Below are 16753 nucleotides of genomic sequence, written 5' to 3' on the forward strand. Positions count from 1 at the left end.
AACACACCTGTTTGTCATCTGCTGTTCCTATATAATCAAAAAACTTTTCCACCTCACTGATTCAATCTAGATACTCTTCAATGGAGACATTAACATTAAAGGATGGTAACTCTACTTTCATCCGATAGTCCTTCTGCTCCTGATAATCTCGGCCATTATCCCTCATGGGAACATGATGATTTCCAAGGGCTCTCTCTGCATACTCCTCATCTTCACTGTCTTCTTCAGGATAGTCTTGCTGCCTGTTCCAGTTTGGACCACGATGGGGAGGACCACGTGCTCGGTTATCACGTCACTCTTCATCATCGCAATTACGGTGTCGGTTAAGCAAGGTGGCAAGTGTTTCTTGAATCTGGTCCAGAGTTTGATGGGTTGAATCACGAAATTGTTGATTTTCATCACATAAATCAAGGAACTTAGCCTTGGTGAGGACTGGGTTGTTGACATCATCACCGCCGTCATTGTTATGGTTGTCACCGTCTCGCCGGTTAGCCTTCAGACCAAGGTAAGTCAAGGCTCTGATACCAACTGATGTCGTGGAAGCCTAAAGAAAGTACACACGATGCTTTCTTGATGGAACAGAAACCAAACTGTTAGTTCCTGGTAGTAAACCTCGAATCCACGAGGGGTTTCCTTGAATCCACAAGGAGAATAAAACTGGAATCCACGAGAAGATAATTTGACAAAACTTCTGTGTTTATTGATAATAGTTTGCTTTGCCACTGATGGCTACAAAACATATAAATATTGAGAATAACGTCTAAAAACTCTAATTCGCACTAATTACACAATTAGGTCACAAAAATACCGAATTTTACCAAAAATGAAAAATTGAGTTAAATGTAGAATCATAACCTACTGATCTTAAGGGTCGTCCCAAAATAGACGGGACCTTATTCTGACTTTTAAACTAAAAGTTATTAAAGAAAAACAAATATTACTATAAACAGCAAAAACATTGTTTTCGGGGCCTTAATGAAGGAATTCGCCTAAATTTCGGCGACATTCATGGCTTGTCATAAGTCTGGATCAGAACGCCGTTTCCCTTCAACCTGCCAAATTTCATGCAATTCCGACACTGTTACCCCGATGGCCCCTACGGGCATCCCCCTTTGATCTTGTATTGTGACTTCCTACGCCCTTGCTGCTCTAGGAATGCATGTGCTGTCTGTTCTACATCAAATGTTCATCTCGATCAAGATGGATGGAATCACGAAAGCCATTATCATGGGTATAAAGCTTTACCACGTTGTTGTCGTTTTGAATTCTCTTATAACGATCTACTATATCAGGTAAATAAGACTCTAGCACTTCGTTTTCAAATCCCTTATCAAAGGAAAGCTCAAAATATCTATCAATATTATGGTAACCTTCCTCTCTTACAGCATATAACTTCCATTTGTGTCTAATTCCAATAAATTTATCAATAACGTCTTCATTCTCGACGATATCAACGGTTCATTCCTTTTGCCCACCTTCTTTGTTTACCTTGAAACTTTTTGGTTTTGTTGAATTAGAAATCAGGATACGTAGGTAGGCTCTGGCAGCTTCATAGATTTGGTTGCTAATTTTGAGATTACCTTTCTCTTCAATGACGACAGTGACCTGAGGCATAGAGAATCTAGAGAGCCACTTTTCATACAGAAGGTATGCTTTCTTTTACAAAGGGACTTGGTACAATCACAACATGGTATGAGGGAATGGTTGTTCTTTCAAATCCTGTAAAAATGTGAAGAATGTGGTCAGTGATACAACTCTTTTTTTGGCTTGATGGCTGCAATATAGGAGTTTGGACATGAAGTATTTCTTGGTTTTGTTTATGCAATCTGTTTAATATTTTGAAAGTTTTGAGATAGTTCACAAAGAGGACATCTGCCATAAATTTTTTGTGATAAATCTCCATCTGTGTTAATGAAATTTAAATATAACTTGAAGCAAAAAATTAATAATAGAAATCACGCAAGCACTAAGAAAATTAATCACACAAGAACATATTACGTGGAAATCCTTGTAATATAGGGGGACTAGAATAAAATAGAGAATGCAATGCTCTAAGTTTATGTCCAAAAATTAATTTCACAATAAAATTTGAAAAACACAATAATACCTTTCTAGATACCCAGTAAAACCAATATCACAACAAGATCTCGGCTCTGAACAAGGCAATGTGTGTGTGTTTTTTTTTTTTTTTTTTTTTCACTTCACACAGCTTGCACTCTTTGCATGTTCATCTCTATTTACATCCTATTTTATGGAAAATTATTAGGTACTCTCTTCTCTCACATGAATGGTATGTCCCACTAATTAAATTCATAATGGGACCCACTATTTATGTGAGAGGAGGGAGTACGCATTTATAATATTCCAGGAGTACACAATAATTTCCCCCATTTTATAGGCCAAGCTGCGTCACTCTTCCTGAACGTATGAGAGATTAACTGAGTGTGAACGCCAAGGAGGTGAAAGGTAAATTGAGAAACTTTATGGGCACGTTTAGTAGACTGTAACAATAATTACATATGAGTAGAAATATGTATTATAAGGAATGCAAGATGTTGTAATGTAATACTTATTACTATTCATTTATTTAGTGACAACACAATATAGAACCTTGAAGATCATATAATGAGAACATTTTAAATCAAACTTAAGATATATTTTAAGAAATATCTTACTCATATAATTATATATCTTAAAAAGTAATATTTTTTAAATTTAAAAGAGAGATTGGTTATTTTTTTTATGATTTTTTATTTTCATAATTGTTATGTGTATATAAAAAGTTTGTTTATTTGGAAATATATATATATTAATTTTAGAAATTAATACACCTACTAAGAAATAGCTATTACAACCCTTTTAGAGATGAATAACTATTCCTCATTTTAAAGAATAGATATTCATAAGAAATGATAATTCTCTTTAACAAAAATATAACCAAACTACTGAACAGCTAAATTATAGGAATAACTATTACATTACATAGCCTATTACATCCCTTTTAGAGATGAATAACTATTCCTCATTTTAAAGAATATATATTCATAAGGAATTACTACTCTCTTTAACAAAAATATAACCAAACTACTGAATAGCTAAATTACAGGAATAACTATTACATTACATAACCTATTACAGTCTACTAAACTTATCCTATAAGTGTGAAAACTGATAAGTGAAAGGAAATGCGTGGTTGAGAGCTAAAAAATGAGATAAAAAAAAAAAAAAAATCTAACTGGAATGACACGGTTTCGTATTGATTCCATCTAGTTTTACATTGTTAAAGAAATGAAAATTATCTCGTGTCTGGTTGGATTTGCCCGTTAGCACAACCCTTCTTTTATCTTTAAATGTTTTTGTAGCAACATCAACATGTATTGTTTACTATATTGATATAGATAGTGCCGGCTCTACAGGGTAAGCAATTGATGCGGTCGTCTAAGGCCCCAAATTTTAATTTAATTAAGCTAAAATACTAGCCATTATATAAAATATTATTTTTTATCAAGTAGGAACGTTACGTTCATAACATTTTTCACAATATTTTTACAACAAATTTTAAGTAATAAGTTATTAGAGACTATTACTTGTTGATAACAAAATATATAATTTCAATAGTGAGTTCAATTTATAACTAGTAACAACTTAACAATTAGGATTTGTTATGAAAAATATTATGAATGTAGCACATCTAAAAAAAAAAAGCAATACACAAAAAAATTTACTACATTTTCTACAATAATTGAGTTGACAAACTTTTATTAATTTTTATCTAGATTCACCGTTAATATTACTCTTTTACTTACCGCTGTCAATCTACCATATCAACAAGTGTAAAAGTTTTGTCAATTTTTTGTCTCTATAGACTTTCTAAAAAAAATCTAAATTATTCATTTTAATTAGTAATAATTTTGCATTTAAAACAAGATAGAATTTAAGTAACATTTTTTTTAAGTCATTTAAATATATAAAAGGCCTTAGTTTCAGTTTTCGCCTTAGGCCCCAATGCATCAAGCCACCCTGGATATAGATGAGCTGCTGGTACGTGTCTTTAAGTGTTTTGTTTGCTGCAAATTGCGCAATGAGATTGCTAACATACAAAAAAATAGCAGTGTGTTTGAAAGAAAATACTACTCGTCCCTTTCAATTTTTTTCTTCTACTTCTATTTCTTCAAGATTGTCCCCTATGCAACCTCATATGACCTTTGTCTCTTTCATTTTGGACAAATTTGTCCCTGTGCAACTTTCTGTTTTTTTTCTTTTGCCTTTTGTCTCTTTCGTGTTTTTTTCTTCTACCTCTATTTCTTCAAGATTGTCCGGTGTGCAACCCCATATGGTTTTCTCTCTTTCATTTTGGAAAAAATTGTCCCCGGGGCAATGGTCTTTTTATTCCTGTTCATCTACTTTATTATTATTATTATTAATATTATTATTATTAGTTATTTTTATCCTTTTATTTTCTGTTATTTGTTTTGGTTTCTCTTACTTCTATAATTTTAACAGCCACATCAATATTTAGTGTGTCAACTATGCGCTAACATGTAGGTGATTTTCATTACCGAAATGATGATAAGAACTACAGTGAAAACAGTTTGAAAAAATATAAGGTCCAAAATAGGGGCTAAAAAAGAAGGGGCAAAATGGAAACTCACCTAAAACGTTGGGACTAGAAAAGTATTTTCTCCTTATTTATTATTACAAGTTACAACACACGTTATATCCAATTTTTTATTTTTTGTTTCTAATCTGTATCTATCAACTATATAAAAAGAGCCAATGCCTAGCTCTAACTATACAGCTTTTGGTTTGTTCAACTTTTGTGTTTTGTAACAAGCCAAAACGGTGAGTTTAGGTGAGAAAGAAAATTTTTTAATATTAAAAATGTTATGTTTACAATATTTTCACAATAAATTTTAAATGGCAAGTTATTATTGATTATTATTGGTGGGAAAAAAAATAATTTTAGTGGTGGGTTCACATAAGAATCATAACTTACCATTGAACGTTTGTTGTAAAAGTATTGTAAAAATGTAGTAGACACAATACTTATTATTTAATACTATTACTTAAAAGCCTTAAAATAAAGAGAAATCACGTTAAAGGAAACTGGAAATTCAAAAAAAAATATTTTAATAAAAGAACTTGGTGAGTCGATAAATTTATTAAAAAAAAAAAAATGGTTGGAATGTAGTCTTGAGGGAAATATCAAAGTGGACTGAGATTTTTTTTTTTTTAAAATTTTTGGATAAGTTTATTTTGAAGACATGAACTAGTTGGAGATATATTTTTACCGGATTTTCCTCAAGTTTTGTCTCTATTAAACGTAGGATCTAGGACTATTTTTGAACCACATAAAAGTTTAGTCCAAAAAAGAGAATCATTGTTAGAACATATGTGAATTATGTTAGGAACATATGTCAATATTTTATGTAATTAGTTAATCCTTTGACAAAATGGATTTTACTTGTAATTGAGTAGATCTAGGATGTGTTTAATACTTCAAAAAACAAGATTTCACGTTCAAGTGTTAAAGTCATGCAACTCTGTCTAAGAAACAAGTGAAGAAATGCTGGATTTTAAAACTCGACAGCTAGCAACTATCAAGGTTTAAAAAGCTACTGAAGTTTGAAACTCGACAGCTAGCTTGATAGATACTCTATCTACTGAGGTTTATGAAAAAACAGATTTTTAGCTCTGTTTTGCATCCAATCCGTGTGTATATGTTTGGGCTTTCTTTTCTCACAATCTTAAACATATATAAGGATTATTTTAAAGACTGTCAAAGGTTGCGCGAGTGTGAAGCAAAGTTGTGTTCATTCAAATTGTGACCAAAGACAGATTTTGCCCTAATTCATCTTTCTCATGAAGAAGCTGTTATGTTTGTACACCTTAGGATTTTGTGACTAAGGAGCTTTGTGTTCTTCATCTTGTGATGAACTGATGAACTGAAGAACTTTGCAGCCAACATCTTTTCCAAGTTGGTGATTAAGTCGCGTACTGGGATCCATACATCTACTAGTTAGTCACGTACTGGGAGCCATGCATTAAAAATGAGAGATTGTCATTACAGAACAAGTTCAATTGGGTATTGGGGTAAGGGTTTAACTGTAGGTGAGTATAAAGTACTAGGATTCTTTTACTATTAATCACTTGTTTTTATAATAGTGGATTCTCGGGAGTGGTGGCCTTAAAATCACCCGGTGGGGTTTTTGCCATTTAGGTTTTCCCTATTCATAAACAAATCACCGTATCAATTTAATTTTCACTGTTATTAGTTATTTGGTAATTTGTTTGTGCTACCACGCATTCTGCATGTTAATTGAATTAATTAATTAACTTGGCTAAATTAATTGGTTAACTTATCACAAGGGGTCAATACATTCTTGGCCCATCAATCCTATTATAAATAGTATAGATGTACTAATATTGGTTTGAGCTCGCTTTAAAAAATATATATTTATATGTGTTGACATATTATTTTGGTTTAGGAATAGTTATATTGGCACAAAAAATTGTCATCATATTTTCATAATTATTGATTTATTACTTCTTTATAGGTCAAAATAAAATAAAATAATCAAATTTTATTATGAAAATATTGTGATATTTATTGTGCGTTTGGGAAGCACATTTGCGCTTCCCAAACGCACGTTTTACGTTTTCAGCTTTTTTTTTTTTTACACGTGTTTCAGGCCAATATTTTTACTGTTCATTCATCGTTGCAGCTACTGTTCATGAACAGTAGCCGCAATATTTGACTTTTCCCGTGAACAGTGCACTATTCAGAGACCCACAAATTTTATTTTTCAGCAACTTTTTCATTAAAAATGGGTCCCACAGTATTATTCACACATTTAAAAATTATTTTACTACAGTTATTTTCAATTTTCAGCTGTATTCAAATGAACCCTTAGTTGTGTTACAATATTTCACAATTACTGACGTCTCAATTTCTTATAAGTTAAAATAAAATAATGAAATATCAAACCAAAACTGATGTAGGACAGAATCTACAATTTAATTTTTGTTATTATTTAATTTTGATATTTTTATGTAAAAAAAAAACATTATTTTAGGTTTAGGTGATTTATTTCCTTGTTTTTAGGTGCTTTTAATGTTTTTTAGATCGAATTTGGTTCCCATTATGGTTAGGTATTAATTAATAGGCCACTAAGTCTGTAAACGTTTTTCAGTATTATTGATATTAATAAAAATTTAGGCTATTGTCTATTCTCTCTCTGGTGGATTCCAAAACCCTTTCTTCTTGTGAATTCGAAGATCCTTGTAGATTCAATGTTATTTTCAAAAGCAAACATGTTTTTATTTTTTTCTAGAAGTAGACATGTTCTGCTTTTTAATGCTTCCGTATCCTACATCAGTTGGTATTAGAGCCTTGACTTATCCTAGTTTAGTGGCTAACGAATGTGACGATAACAATTCCGATGACAGAAAACTTAGCAAGTATTACGTGACATACAACTAGCACTCACAAATATCTTTGCCAGGATGTCGTCATTGAAGCATGGAAACAATAAGGATAACTATCGAGGAGACGTAACTCACTGGCAACTCAATGGTAAGCAAATTTCATATAAGCCTTATAGAAGAATTACAAGTTATAATGGTTATTTTTATAAAGTAGATTTTTTCGATTGGTTACTTGATCTATAGGATTTATTTGACTATGAGAATATTTGTGATGAGGGAAAAGTTAAACTTGCTTTGTATAAACTTAGAGAGTATGCCTTACGTTGGTGAGAATGAATACAAACTAATATAATCCAACAATGTAAAGATAAAATTCGTTCATGGCCAAGTATGAAAAAGATGCTTGCTATCAAGTATTATCCTTAGGATTGTGATGAACTTTTTTCGTATACAAAACAAGATTATTATTGGCCAAAAAGTTCACACTTCAATTATTTTGAAGAACCATATATTCCACCATTAAGAGAAGAACTGTATGTTGAACAACATATTTTCATGAAGAAAATATAGAAATTTCTAAGGAAATTAATGAAGGCATTGTTATAAAAGAAGAATCCAAAATTAAGATTGTGTAGCAAATTAATAAAGACCTTATTATAGAGAAAGATATTGAAGTCGAGATGATAGAGACAATTGAAGACGAAAGTTTCAAGGATTTCAATGAAATCGAATAATATGATTGTCAATCTCAAGATCCTTTTATTTTGATGGTAAGTGATACACCGAAGTTTATTGATTTTATTGGGGTTGATAGATTTGATTCAATTGTCAGTTCTTATTTGGGAAATCTCTACAATTACATGAAGACCAAAGAAAAAGAAAGTCAAGTTTATTTGTTTATCCCATTAATGAGTTGCAAGTATAGAAGGAAGATCAAGGGGCTCAAGCATTCACAATATTTGTTTATTTGGAGCTGAAGATTTTAGCTTTCAAAGATAGACTTGAGGACGAGTTTATTTCAAGTGGAAAGGTCCGATGTATGACAGAATCTACAATTCAATTTTTGTAATTATTTAATTTTGATATTTTTACTTAAAAAAAAATTATTTTAGGTTTAGGTGATTTATTTCCTTGTTTTTTAGGTCAAATTTGGTTTCCACTATGATTAGGTATTAATTAGGAGTTATTTTAGAATAATTTTCTTGTTTGTCAAGTTTTACAGAGCTCCTAAATAGGCCTTTAAGGCTATAAAATTTTTCAGTATTATTGATATTAATAAAAATTCAGACTTTTGTCTATTGTCTCTCTAGTGGATTTCAGAACCCTTTCTCCTTGTGGATTCAAGAAACTTTCATGGATTCGAGATTATTTTCAGAAGAAAACATGTTTTGTTTCTTGTTTTCTAGAAATAAACGTGTTCTACTTCTTAAAGCTTCTACATTCTGCATCAAGAACCCACCACAACTGAAAATAAAGATATTGTGAAAATGTTAGATAATTTTGTATATGTCACAATATTTTCATAACTACAAAGGTGTAAGTTCCTTATAAGTCAAAATAAAAATAAAATAAAATATTAGATCAATTGCAACCACAAATAAAAATAAATGTGTTGTGAAATTTTTGTGACATTTTGTTGTATTCTTAAAAATTTTTGGCTTAGTCAATTTTATTGAGCCAAAATTCACTATTTTATGCACAATTTCCTAAACTGTTTTTTCTTTTCTTTATTTTTTGGTATTGTTTTGTTTTGTGTCTTTTATTTTAATTTTTATGTACCACTTTAAGTTATATATATATATATATATATATATATGTAATGTCTCAATTTATAACGATCCCAAACTCGTATTGGGTTCGAACGTTAAAGGCACAAATAATAAATTTATAGAGCGTGGATATAAAAGAACTAGATTAACCTTAAAAGAAAAATAATTAAACTCAACGTTTTTAGATGGATTAATACAGATATTACGATCAATTTATCCTTGAAACAAGTTAAGTTCTTATTTCGTAAGATTTTCTTCTAAGCATCAATTGTTCAAAAGTTCCGATCCCTCCTCTCAATGCATTCTTCCATGTTATATACTGCTCTCTTTGTATCATCTCCACCACACACGTGTAGGTTGGATTTGGGGGATCCCTTCTTGTCCCATCCAACACTTCCTGGAACCTTCAACCAGTAGCTGTAAGGCTGCTTCATCACTGTTCAGGTATCACCTCCACATTAATGCGGCCAGAGTATTGGTTGAGAGGCAATTAATGTGGAGGCAGCAGTTGTTAAAGATATTTGTTTATCTTTTCTTTCTTACCCTTGGCCCCATGTTCCACCTTTAGTGACAATGCAACTTCAAAGTGTCTTTGTGACAATTCGACGTTCAAGTCGTCCTCGGACACAAATTGCCGAGAAGGATTTTGTCCTCAGTCGAATACTCGGTCCATCTCATGTGATATCTACTCCTCTTTTCATTTGGTTCCCCTTACAACCTTATGTGAGCCTTCTCAGATAGTTTAACGTCCTTGGATGGGCCACAAGCCCAGTTAACATGGTTTCAATAATTATTGATTAACTGTCCCCCACAATATATATATATATATATATATATTGATTGTTTTGCGCACTCAAAAGCTTGGGAAAAATTTCATTTCTCCCCATTATGGAAGAATGTTTGTCACAAATACTACCACCATAAAATAAAAAATAAAAAATAAAAATTGTATTTTCGATGCACATAAGCCATCACAAGTGCTAATAGTTCCAACGGGTTTTTCTTCAATAATTGTAAATAATACTTTAGTAGTGACAAACATTTTTATGCCATTGTAAAAAGTAAGGCGGGAACACTTCCCTCCAAAAAAAAAAAAAAAAAAAAATCATATTTTCGACAAAAAATAATAGGCCTCTTCGGCAAACTCATTTTGCCGTCACAAATGTTTTAATATTTGACGAGTAATTGTCGATGAACAACACTTGCTATCGAAAAAGCTAGTTTTTCCAATGATTTTTTTGTAGTCGTAAAAAAAGTTTCATCGCAAATAGCTATCTTTTTTGTAGTGTCAATCTCTTTTGATTTCACAATTATATTAAACATTAAGTCTAATAAATTATATTCCCACGAATTTACACAAAACCTACATATACATATCAAGTCGAGCTTGATTGTCCTCAAAGTAAATTTTGTTACGTGCATTCCACATAGCCCATGCAAGCACTGCCCAAAGCTCCATTTCCTCAATAGGTAGCCTCTCTAGTATACTTCGTGTCAACGGGAAAAAATGTGAGGCATGGGCATTGCTTTTCTTAATCTTTCCTCTGACCAAGGCCCACACATTACGAGCTAAAGGGCAATCCCACAGAATATGGCAAACAGTTTCTCTTTGTTGGCAACACATAGCACAAAGAGGCTCCACTTGCTCCTTCTGGCGTAGGTTGTCTTGGGTTGGCAAGATATTAGAGCATGCCCTCCACAAAAAGTTCCTTAGCTTCGGAGGAATGTTAAGCGACCACACCGCCTTCCAAACCCTTAGTGGTAGCACCTAGTGTAGTTAAGGGTGGTCACATGACCAACCTGACTTGATTTTTATTTTTAATATACGTTAAAAAATTTGAATTTTAAATATGGGTTGTTGACCACCCTAGAAAAAAAAAAAGCTTGACCATCCTAAAAAAAATTTGAACACCTTAAATAACAATTTGAGCCCATTAAAAATTAAATAAAACTTTTCAAAAATTTTGGTCAGTCGAATGTTGAACCAAAAAATTGCAAGAAATACTATGTTCATAACATTTTCACAAAACTTTCATAATAAATCCTAAGTAACAAGTTGTTACTAGTAGACAAAAAAATAATTTTGGTGGTAGGTTCAAATTAGAACTAGTAAAAACTTACTACCTAGGCTTTGTTGTGTATATGTTGCAAAAATATTGTGGATGTAGCATTTTCAAAAATGGCCCAAACAAACAAATTAGCCTAAAAGCCTAAATCTAACATTTAAATTGTGTTTTCAAAGGGCATATTTTAAAATCGGTATTTTTTATATAAAAAAATGCACACTTTTCAAATAATTAGTCTACAAGTGCTTGCTTTAGTATCTGCCATTATAAAATAGAGAATTCAATGCCTAAGTTTATGCCCAAAACTTGATCTAGCAATAAATTTGAAAAATATAATAATACGTCTCTAGAAACCAAGTGAAAGCAAGAACATATATATAAGAGGATCTCCTTTTTGAATATTTCAATTCTTCAACCCTTTGCTGGTCTGAATACTTCAAATATATCTTTGCGGTAGTCATGGTCGTTGCACTAAAATATCCATCCTAAAGAAAATCCCAGCCTGGAGAGTGTTCTTAATTCACTCTTTTCTAGAGGATGAGAACTGAGAAGAGATAGCTACTTGAGAAACTTTATGTAGTTGAGACTTGAGTGAGATTCAAATGTGTAGCATTCTTATTGGCTTCTTAAAAAAATACATGCATTTTCCATCACAAAAACCATTTAATATATTTTACATTATCACTTCAACAACACACTTTATGAAGAGATCTGACAGTGAGACCAAAAGAGCGAGGGAGAGTACCTAGCTATGTTGTGAGTGGTGGGAGATGTTGTTGTGTATTTTGTTGTAGTACTGACATTTTTTTATATAATATATTGAGACCCAAATAATTTGATAGATATGGAAAAATGTTAATAGTAGTTAAAAAATTATGTCAATAATTGACTAAAATGATAACTAATGAAAGCTTGCCAAATGCGAAAAAGATGGAATGGTTTTAGGATCACAAATTATTTCATAATTTTTTTACTACAACTCTGATGTGGCAAACTATGACTGGTTAACCATCACTTTCATATGGACCATCCATTTTTTCTTCATCAATCACACTCTGTCATATCACAGTTGTAATAAGAAGTTATGAAAAATTATGTGTTTCTAGACGTTTCCAAAAGATGTCAAATTGTTTGTATATGTAAGGCAACATTACTCATGATGCTGCAATATTTGTTTGCGTTTTAAATATTTTTATAGCAACCAGTTCCGACTCTACATGTGAAGCAACTGATGCGGCCACCTAATGTCCCAAGTAAAAAAGACTCCCAAATTTTAACTAAAAGAAAAAAAAATGTTACGTCCACAACATTTTTCACAACACTTTTAGAATAAATCCTAATTGGTAGATTGTTACAGGGTACTATTGATGACAAAAAATTAATGTTAGTGATGAGTTCAAATTAGAACTAATAACAAATTAACACTTAGGGTTTGTTATGAAAATATTATGAATGTAGCAGTTTAAAAAAAAAAAAAATCACAGCATTTTTCACAAGTTGAATTAACAAACTTTTACTAGTTTTTGTCTAAGTCCATCACTAACAACATTTTTTTATTTATCACTATTAATCTGCTACATCAACAGGTTTGAAAAGTTTTGTCAAATTTTTTGTCTATAGACTTTCCAAAAAAAACAAAATATACATTGTTCATATGAATTAGTAGTAATTTTGCATCTAAAACAAAATAATAGAATTTAAGTAATATTTAGTTTTTTTAAAAATCATATTTAAATATATAAGACCTTAATTTCAGTTTTCACCTTAGGCCCTCAAGTACATTAAACTGCCCCTAGTAGCAACATGTATTGTCTATTGTTGCTACATGTATTGAGAAAATAAATACTTGAGTTTGAAAGAAAATATTACACCTGTCCAAAAATTTTCTAGTATCTATTCTATTTTGGGATGTACTAATATGAATTATTAAGTCCTCTTTGAAAGGTTAATAAATACATTTCTTAACATATTTTGCAAATTATTTAAAAAGAAAATACCCTTCTTTTTCTAAGATAGATTTTTCAAACAAGTCTATCAAAATGAGAGGGAGTATTATATTTGATTTGGAACAGAAAATGCATAGAATAGAAATGCTATCCAATTAACATTGTAAAAAAAACAATAATCATTGTAATTATTAAAAGAGTAATTGTAAATTTTCTCAAAAAAACATAACAATCTATATATATAATAATAAGTGAACCTGAGAGAAACTCAAATTAGAATTCTAAATTAGAGTTCTAATTTTGCACCATGTGTCCTCAGTTATTTATTCTTGAAGAGTTTTAATTCTCAATTTTAGAATCAAATGTGGAACCACATCATAACTATTCATCAAAGTGAGTTTTTTTTTTTTTTTTTTTGAAATGCATCAAAGTGAGTTATTAAGTACAAAAACCAAAGAGTTTAGAATAAATGAATTGTAAAAAAAAGATAAAAAAGTGCTTCACAATAATTATATATATATATATATATATATAAAAGAAGCAATTTATATTTTATATCTAATAATATCCTTACAATAATTTTTTAAAGAGTTAACAAAATATAAAAATGACTATCAATATTATTTAAATTATATATATATAAGTGTAGGGGTGAAATTCCCAAGTCAACAATGGGCCGTGGGCCCCGTAAGGAGTCCAGCCATGACCAAAAGGGAAAAGGAGGACCAAAAGACTCCCAGCCCAACCTTGTTGAGCCCAGCTTATTTAAAAGACATCCGAGGAGGAATGTCTCCTCGGACTTAACAAATACGGGTCCAATGTGCGCCCTATCCATAATGAAGAATCATCCCAAGCAAATGTGGGTAGTTGGATGAGCCTCACAAAGCAAGAAGAATGAAGAAAGTATAAGACGTCCAAGGGGAAACCATAGCTGCCGCATTAAATGCAAGGAAGCTACTTTTCCAGCCGCATTAATGTGAAGAAGACAGGCGAACAGTGTTACATTGGCCAATGCAACTCACAGAAAGATAAGGTGGATGTCCGATGGGACATGCACTCAAGTGAAGGTCCAGATGGTTAACAAGTGTAAGACTCTTATTAATTTAAAGAGCCTATATAAGAGAAGGAAATCCCCATGAAGAGGGGATTGGAGGAGAGAAAACAAAAAGGATATAAAGGGGGAGAGGAATGCGATAGTCTTTAATCAGAACCATAGGTGCACCCATACGTCTCCTCGGACTGAGTATCCTGTGGATAGTAAGGAGATCTTCTTATGTTCAATCTGTTGCATGGCGTATAATTAACTAACGTTCACTTCATTAAGCCCAAGTTCTGTAACCCGCTCTCTACAAATTTATTGTTTATGGTCCTTTAGGCCAGAATCATTTACTTACTAGGCCTAGGCCCCAAAGACCGACCCTACAATTGGCACCGTCTGTGGGAAGAACTTGTGTCTCGACAAGTGAAACTGTAAGAAATGGAAGGATCAGGTCCGTGCCAAACCGGACGTGCAGATTCCTAACGGCAGGACAATTTTTTGAATCTCGAACGGGAAGAAGACCAAGACAAGCAACGAGAGAGCCGTGTGAACACCTCTCACACGAGCAAGAGCCACTCAAAAGGGAAAGGTCATGCATGCCATAAGCAAAACGATCGAAAGGCTTTACAGCAAGAAATTGATGATTTGAAGAAGTTGTGCCGAGCGCAGCGAAAACATCCTTCACCTGGCTCGGACACTAGCAATGATAAGGATAATGAATACAGGCGAAAATCAAGAACACCTCAAAGCGAGACATTTTCCTACGAGGAAGAGCAACCTCACAAACGCGGCCATAAAAGCTCATCTTACCAAGGCCTGGCCAACGACGCCATGAGCAAGGCCTTGGATCGCATTTCCCAGTCACCTTTCACGCGTAGAATAGAGGGGGAAGAGCTTCCTCGGCGATTCCATCAACCAACATTTGCCATATACAATGGTCAAACTGGCCCAGTAGAGCATATAAGCCAATTTAACCAGAGGATGGCTGTCCATTCCAGAGACAAGGTGTTAATGTGTAAGGTGCTTCCGTCTAGCCTAGGACCTATGGTGATGAGATGGTTTGATGGTCTTATACAATGGTCAAATTGACCCAGTAGAGCATATAAGCCAATTTAACCAGAGGATGGCTGTCCATTCCAGAGACGAGGTGTTAATGTGTAAGGTGTTTCCGTCTAGCCTAGGAACTATGGTGATGAGATGGTTTGATGGTCTTAAGCCAAATTCCAGAAATTCCTTTAAGCAGCTGACACAGGCTTTTGGTTCCCACTTCATCACCAGCAGCAGAGTCCCTTGGCCCCTAGATTCCTTCCTATCCTTATCCATACGAGAAGGAGAAACACTGAAGGCCTATTCAGACAGATACTGGGAAATGTATAATGAGATAGAGGGAAACTACGACGATGTCGCCATTAGTACGTTTAAGAGGGGCCTACCGACGGAGCATGGCTTAAAGAAATCCCTGACTAGGAAACCGGTCACTAGCGTGCGCCAACTCATGGACAGAATTGACAAATACAAAAGGGTTGAGGAGGACCAGCAGATGGGGAAGGATAAAGTGAAGGTTGTCACTCAAGAGAGGAGGGACTTCAGGTCGGACCGTTTTAACAACAATAACAGGCCGAGAAGGGACTACGCGGAACATTCCGGATCCACTGGGGTACAAGCAGTCCATGCTGTGTTCCGAGAACCATTACACAAGATCCTAGAGAAGGTGAAGTACGAACCATTCTTTCAATGGCCGAGCAGGATGGCCGGTGACCCCTCAAAACGTGAATCTATATTACGCGTACCACTAAGAGTCGGGTCACCTTACCGATGATTGTAGGAATCTAAAAAACCATTTGGATCAGCTTGTCCGAGAAGGGAAGTTGAGGCATCTGTTACATCGCCTTAAGGGATGGTAGGAACAATCAAACATCGAAACCAGGCAAAGCGCGTTGAAGCCGCCCATTGGCACAATAAATGTCATCCACGCTGCGCCTGGAAGGACCGGATCCAATCCTCTCAGAGTAATGTCAGTGGGCAAGCTTCCATCTGAAGCCGATGCCAGGGAATCTAAAAGGGCCAAAGCGAATCCCATGCCCTTAATCGGAGTCTCGGATGAGGACAAACTGGGAACCCTTCAACCCCACGACGACGCCCTAGTCGTCATGCTCAGAATTGGGGGCTATGACGTCAAGAGGGTGCTAGTTAACCAAGGCAGCGCCGTGGAAGTAATGTATCCCGACTTGTATAAAGGATTGAACCTGAAACCAGAGGACCTGTCGGCATACGACTCCCCTTTGGTCAGTTTTGAAGGAAAGACAGTTACGCTGAAAGGCATGATCAGGCTGACTGTACAAACAGATTCAGACATGGTGGAGGTGAACTTCATTATGGTAGATGCGTACTCCCCCTACACAGCTATCGTGGCCCGACCATGGCTTCATGCACTAGGGGCTGTGCCATCAACCTTGCACCAAAAAGTGAAGTATTCGTCAGGAGGTCAAGTCAAAGAAATAATAG

General features: G+C 33.7%; 1 protein-coding gene across 1 annotated transcript; it reads left to right on the forward strand.

Annotated features, from left to right (window-relative positions):
* The first annotated feature begins 15434 nt into the window (after positions 1 to 15434).
* Positions 15435 to 16067, forward strand: LOC115966494. Its single transcript, XM_031085721.1, has one exon. The coding sequence runs from the start codon at positions 15435 to 15437 to the stop codon at positions 16065 to 16067; it is 633 nt and encodes a 210-aa protein (XP_030941581.1).
* The last annotated feature ends 686 nt before the right edge of the window (positions 16068 to 16753 follow it).

The sequence above is a fragment of the Quercus lobata genome, chromosome 11 (assembly GCF_001633185.2).
Source record: "Quercus lobata isolate SW786 chromosome 11, ValleyOak3.0 Primary Assembly, whole genome shotgun sequence".
NCBI lineage: Eukaryota > Viridiplantae > Streptophyta > Magnoliopsida > Fagales > Fagaceae > Quercus > Quercus lobata.

Bases quoted from the DNA above. Each gene is read 5' to 3' on its own strand.
- LOC115966494 (XM_031085721.1), top strand. From the start codon at position 15,435: ATGGTGATGAGATGGTTTGATGGTCTTAAGCCAAATTCCAGAAATTCC.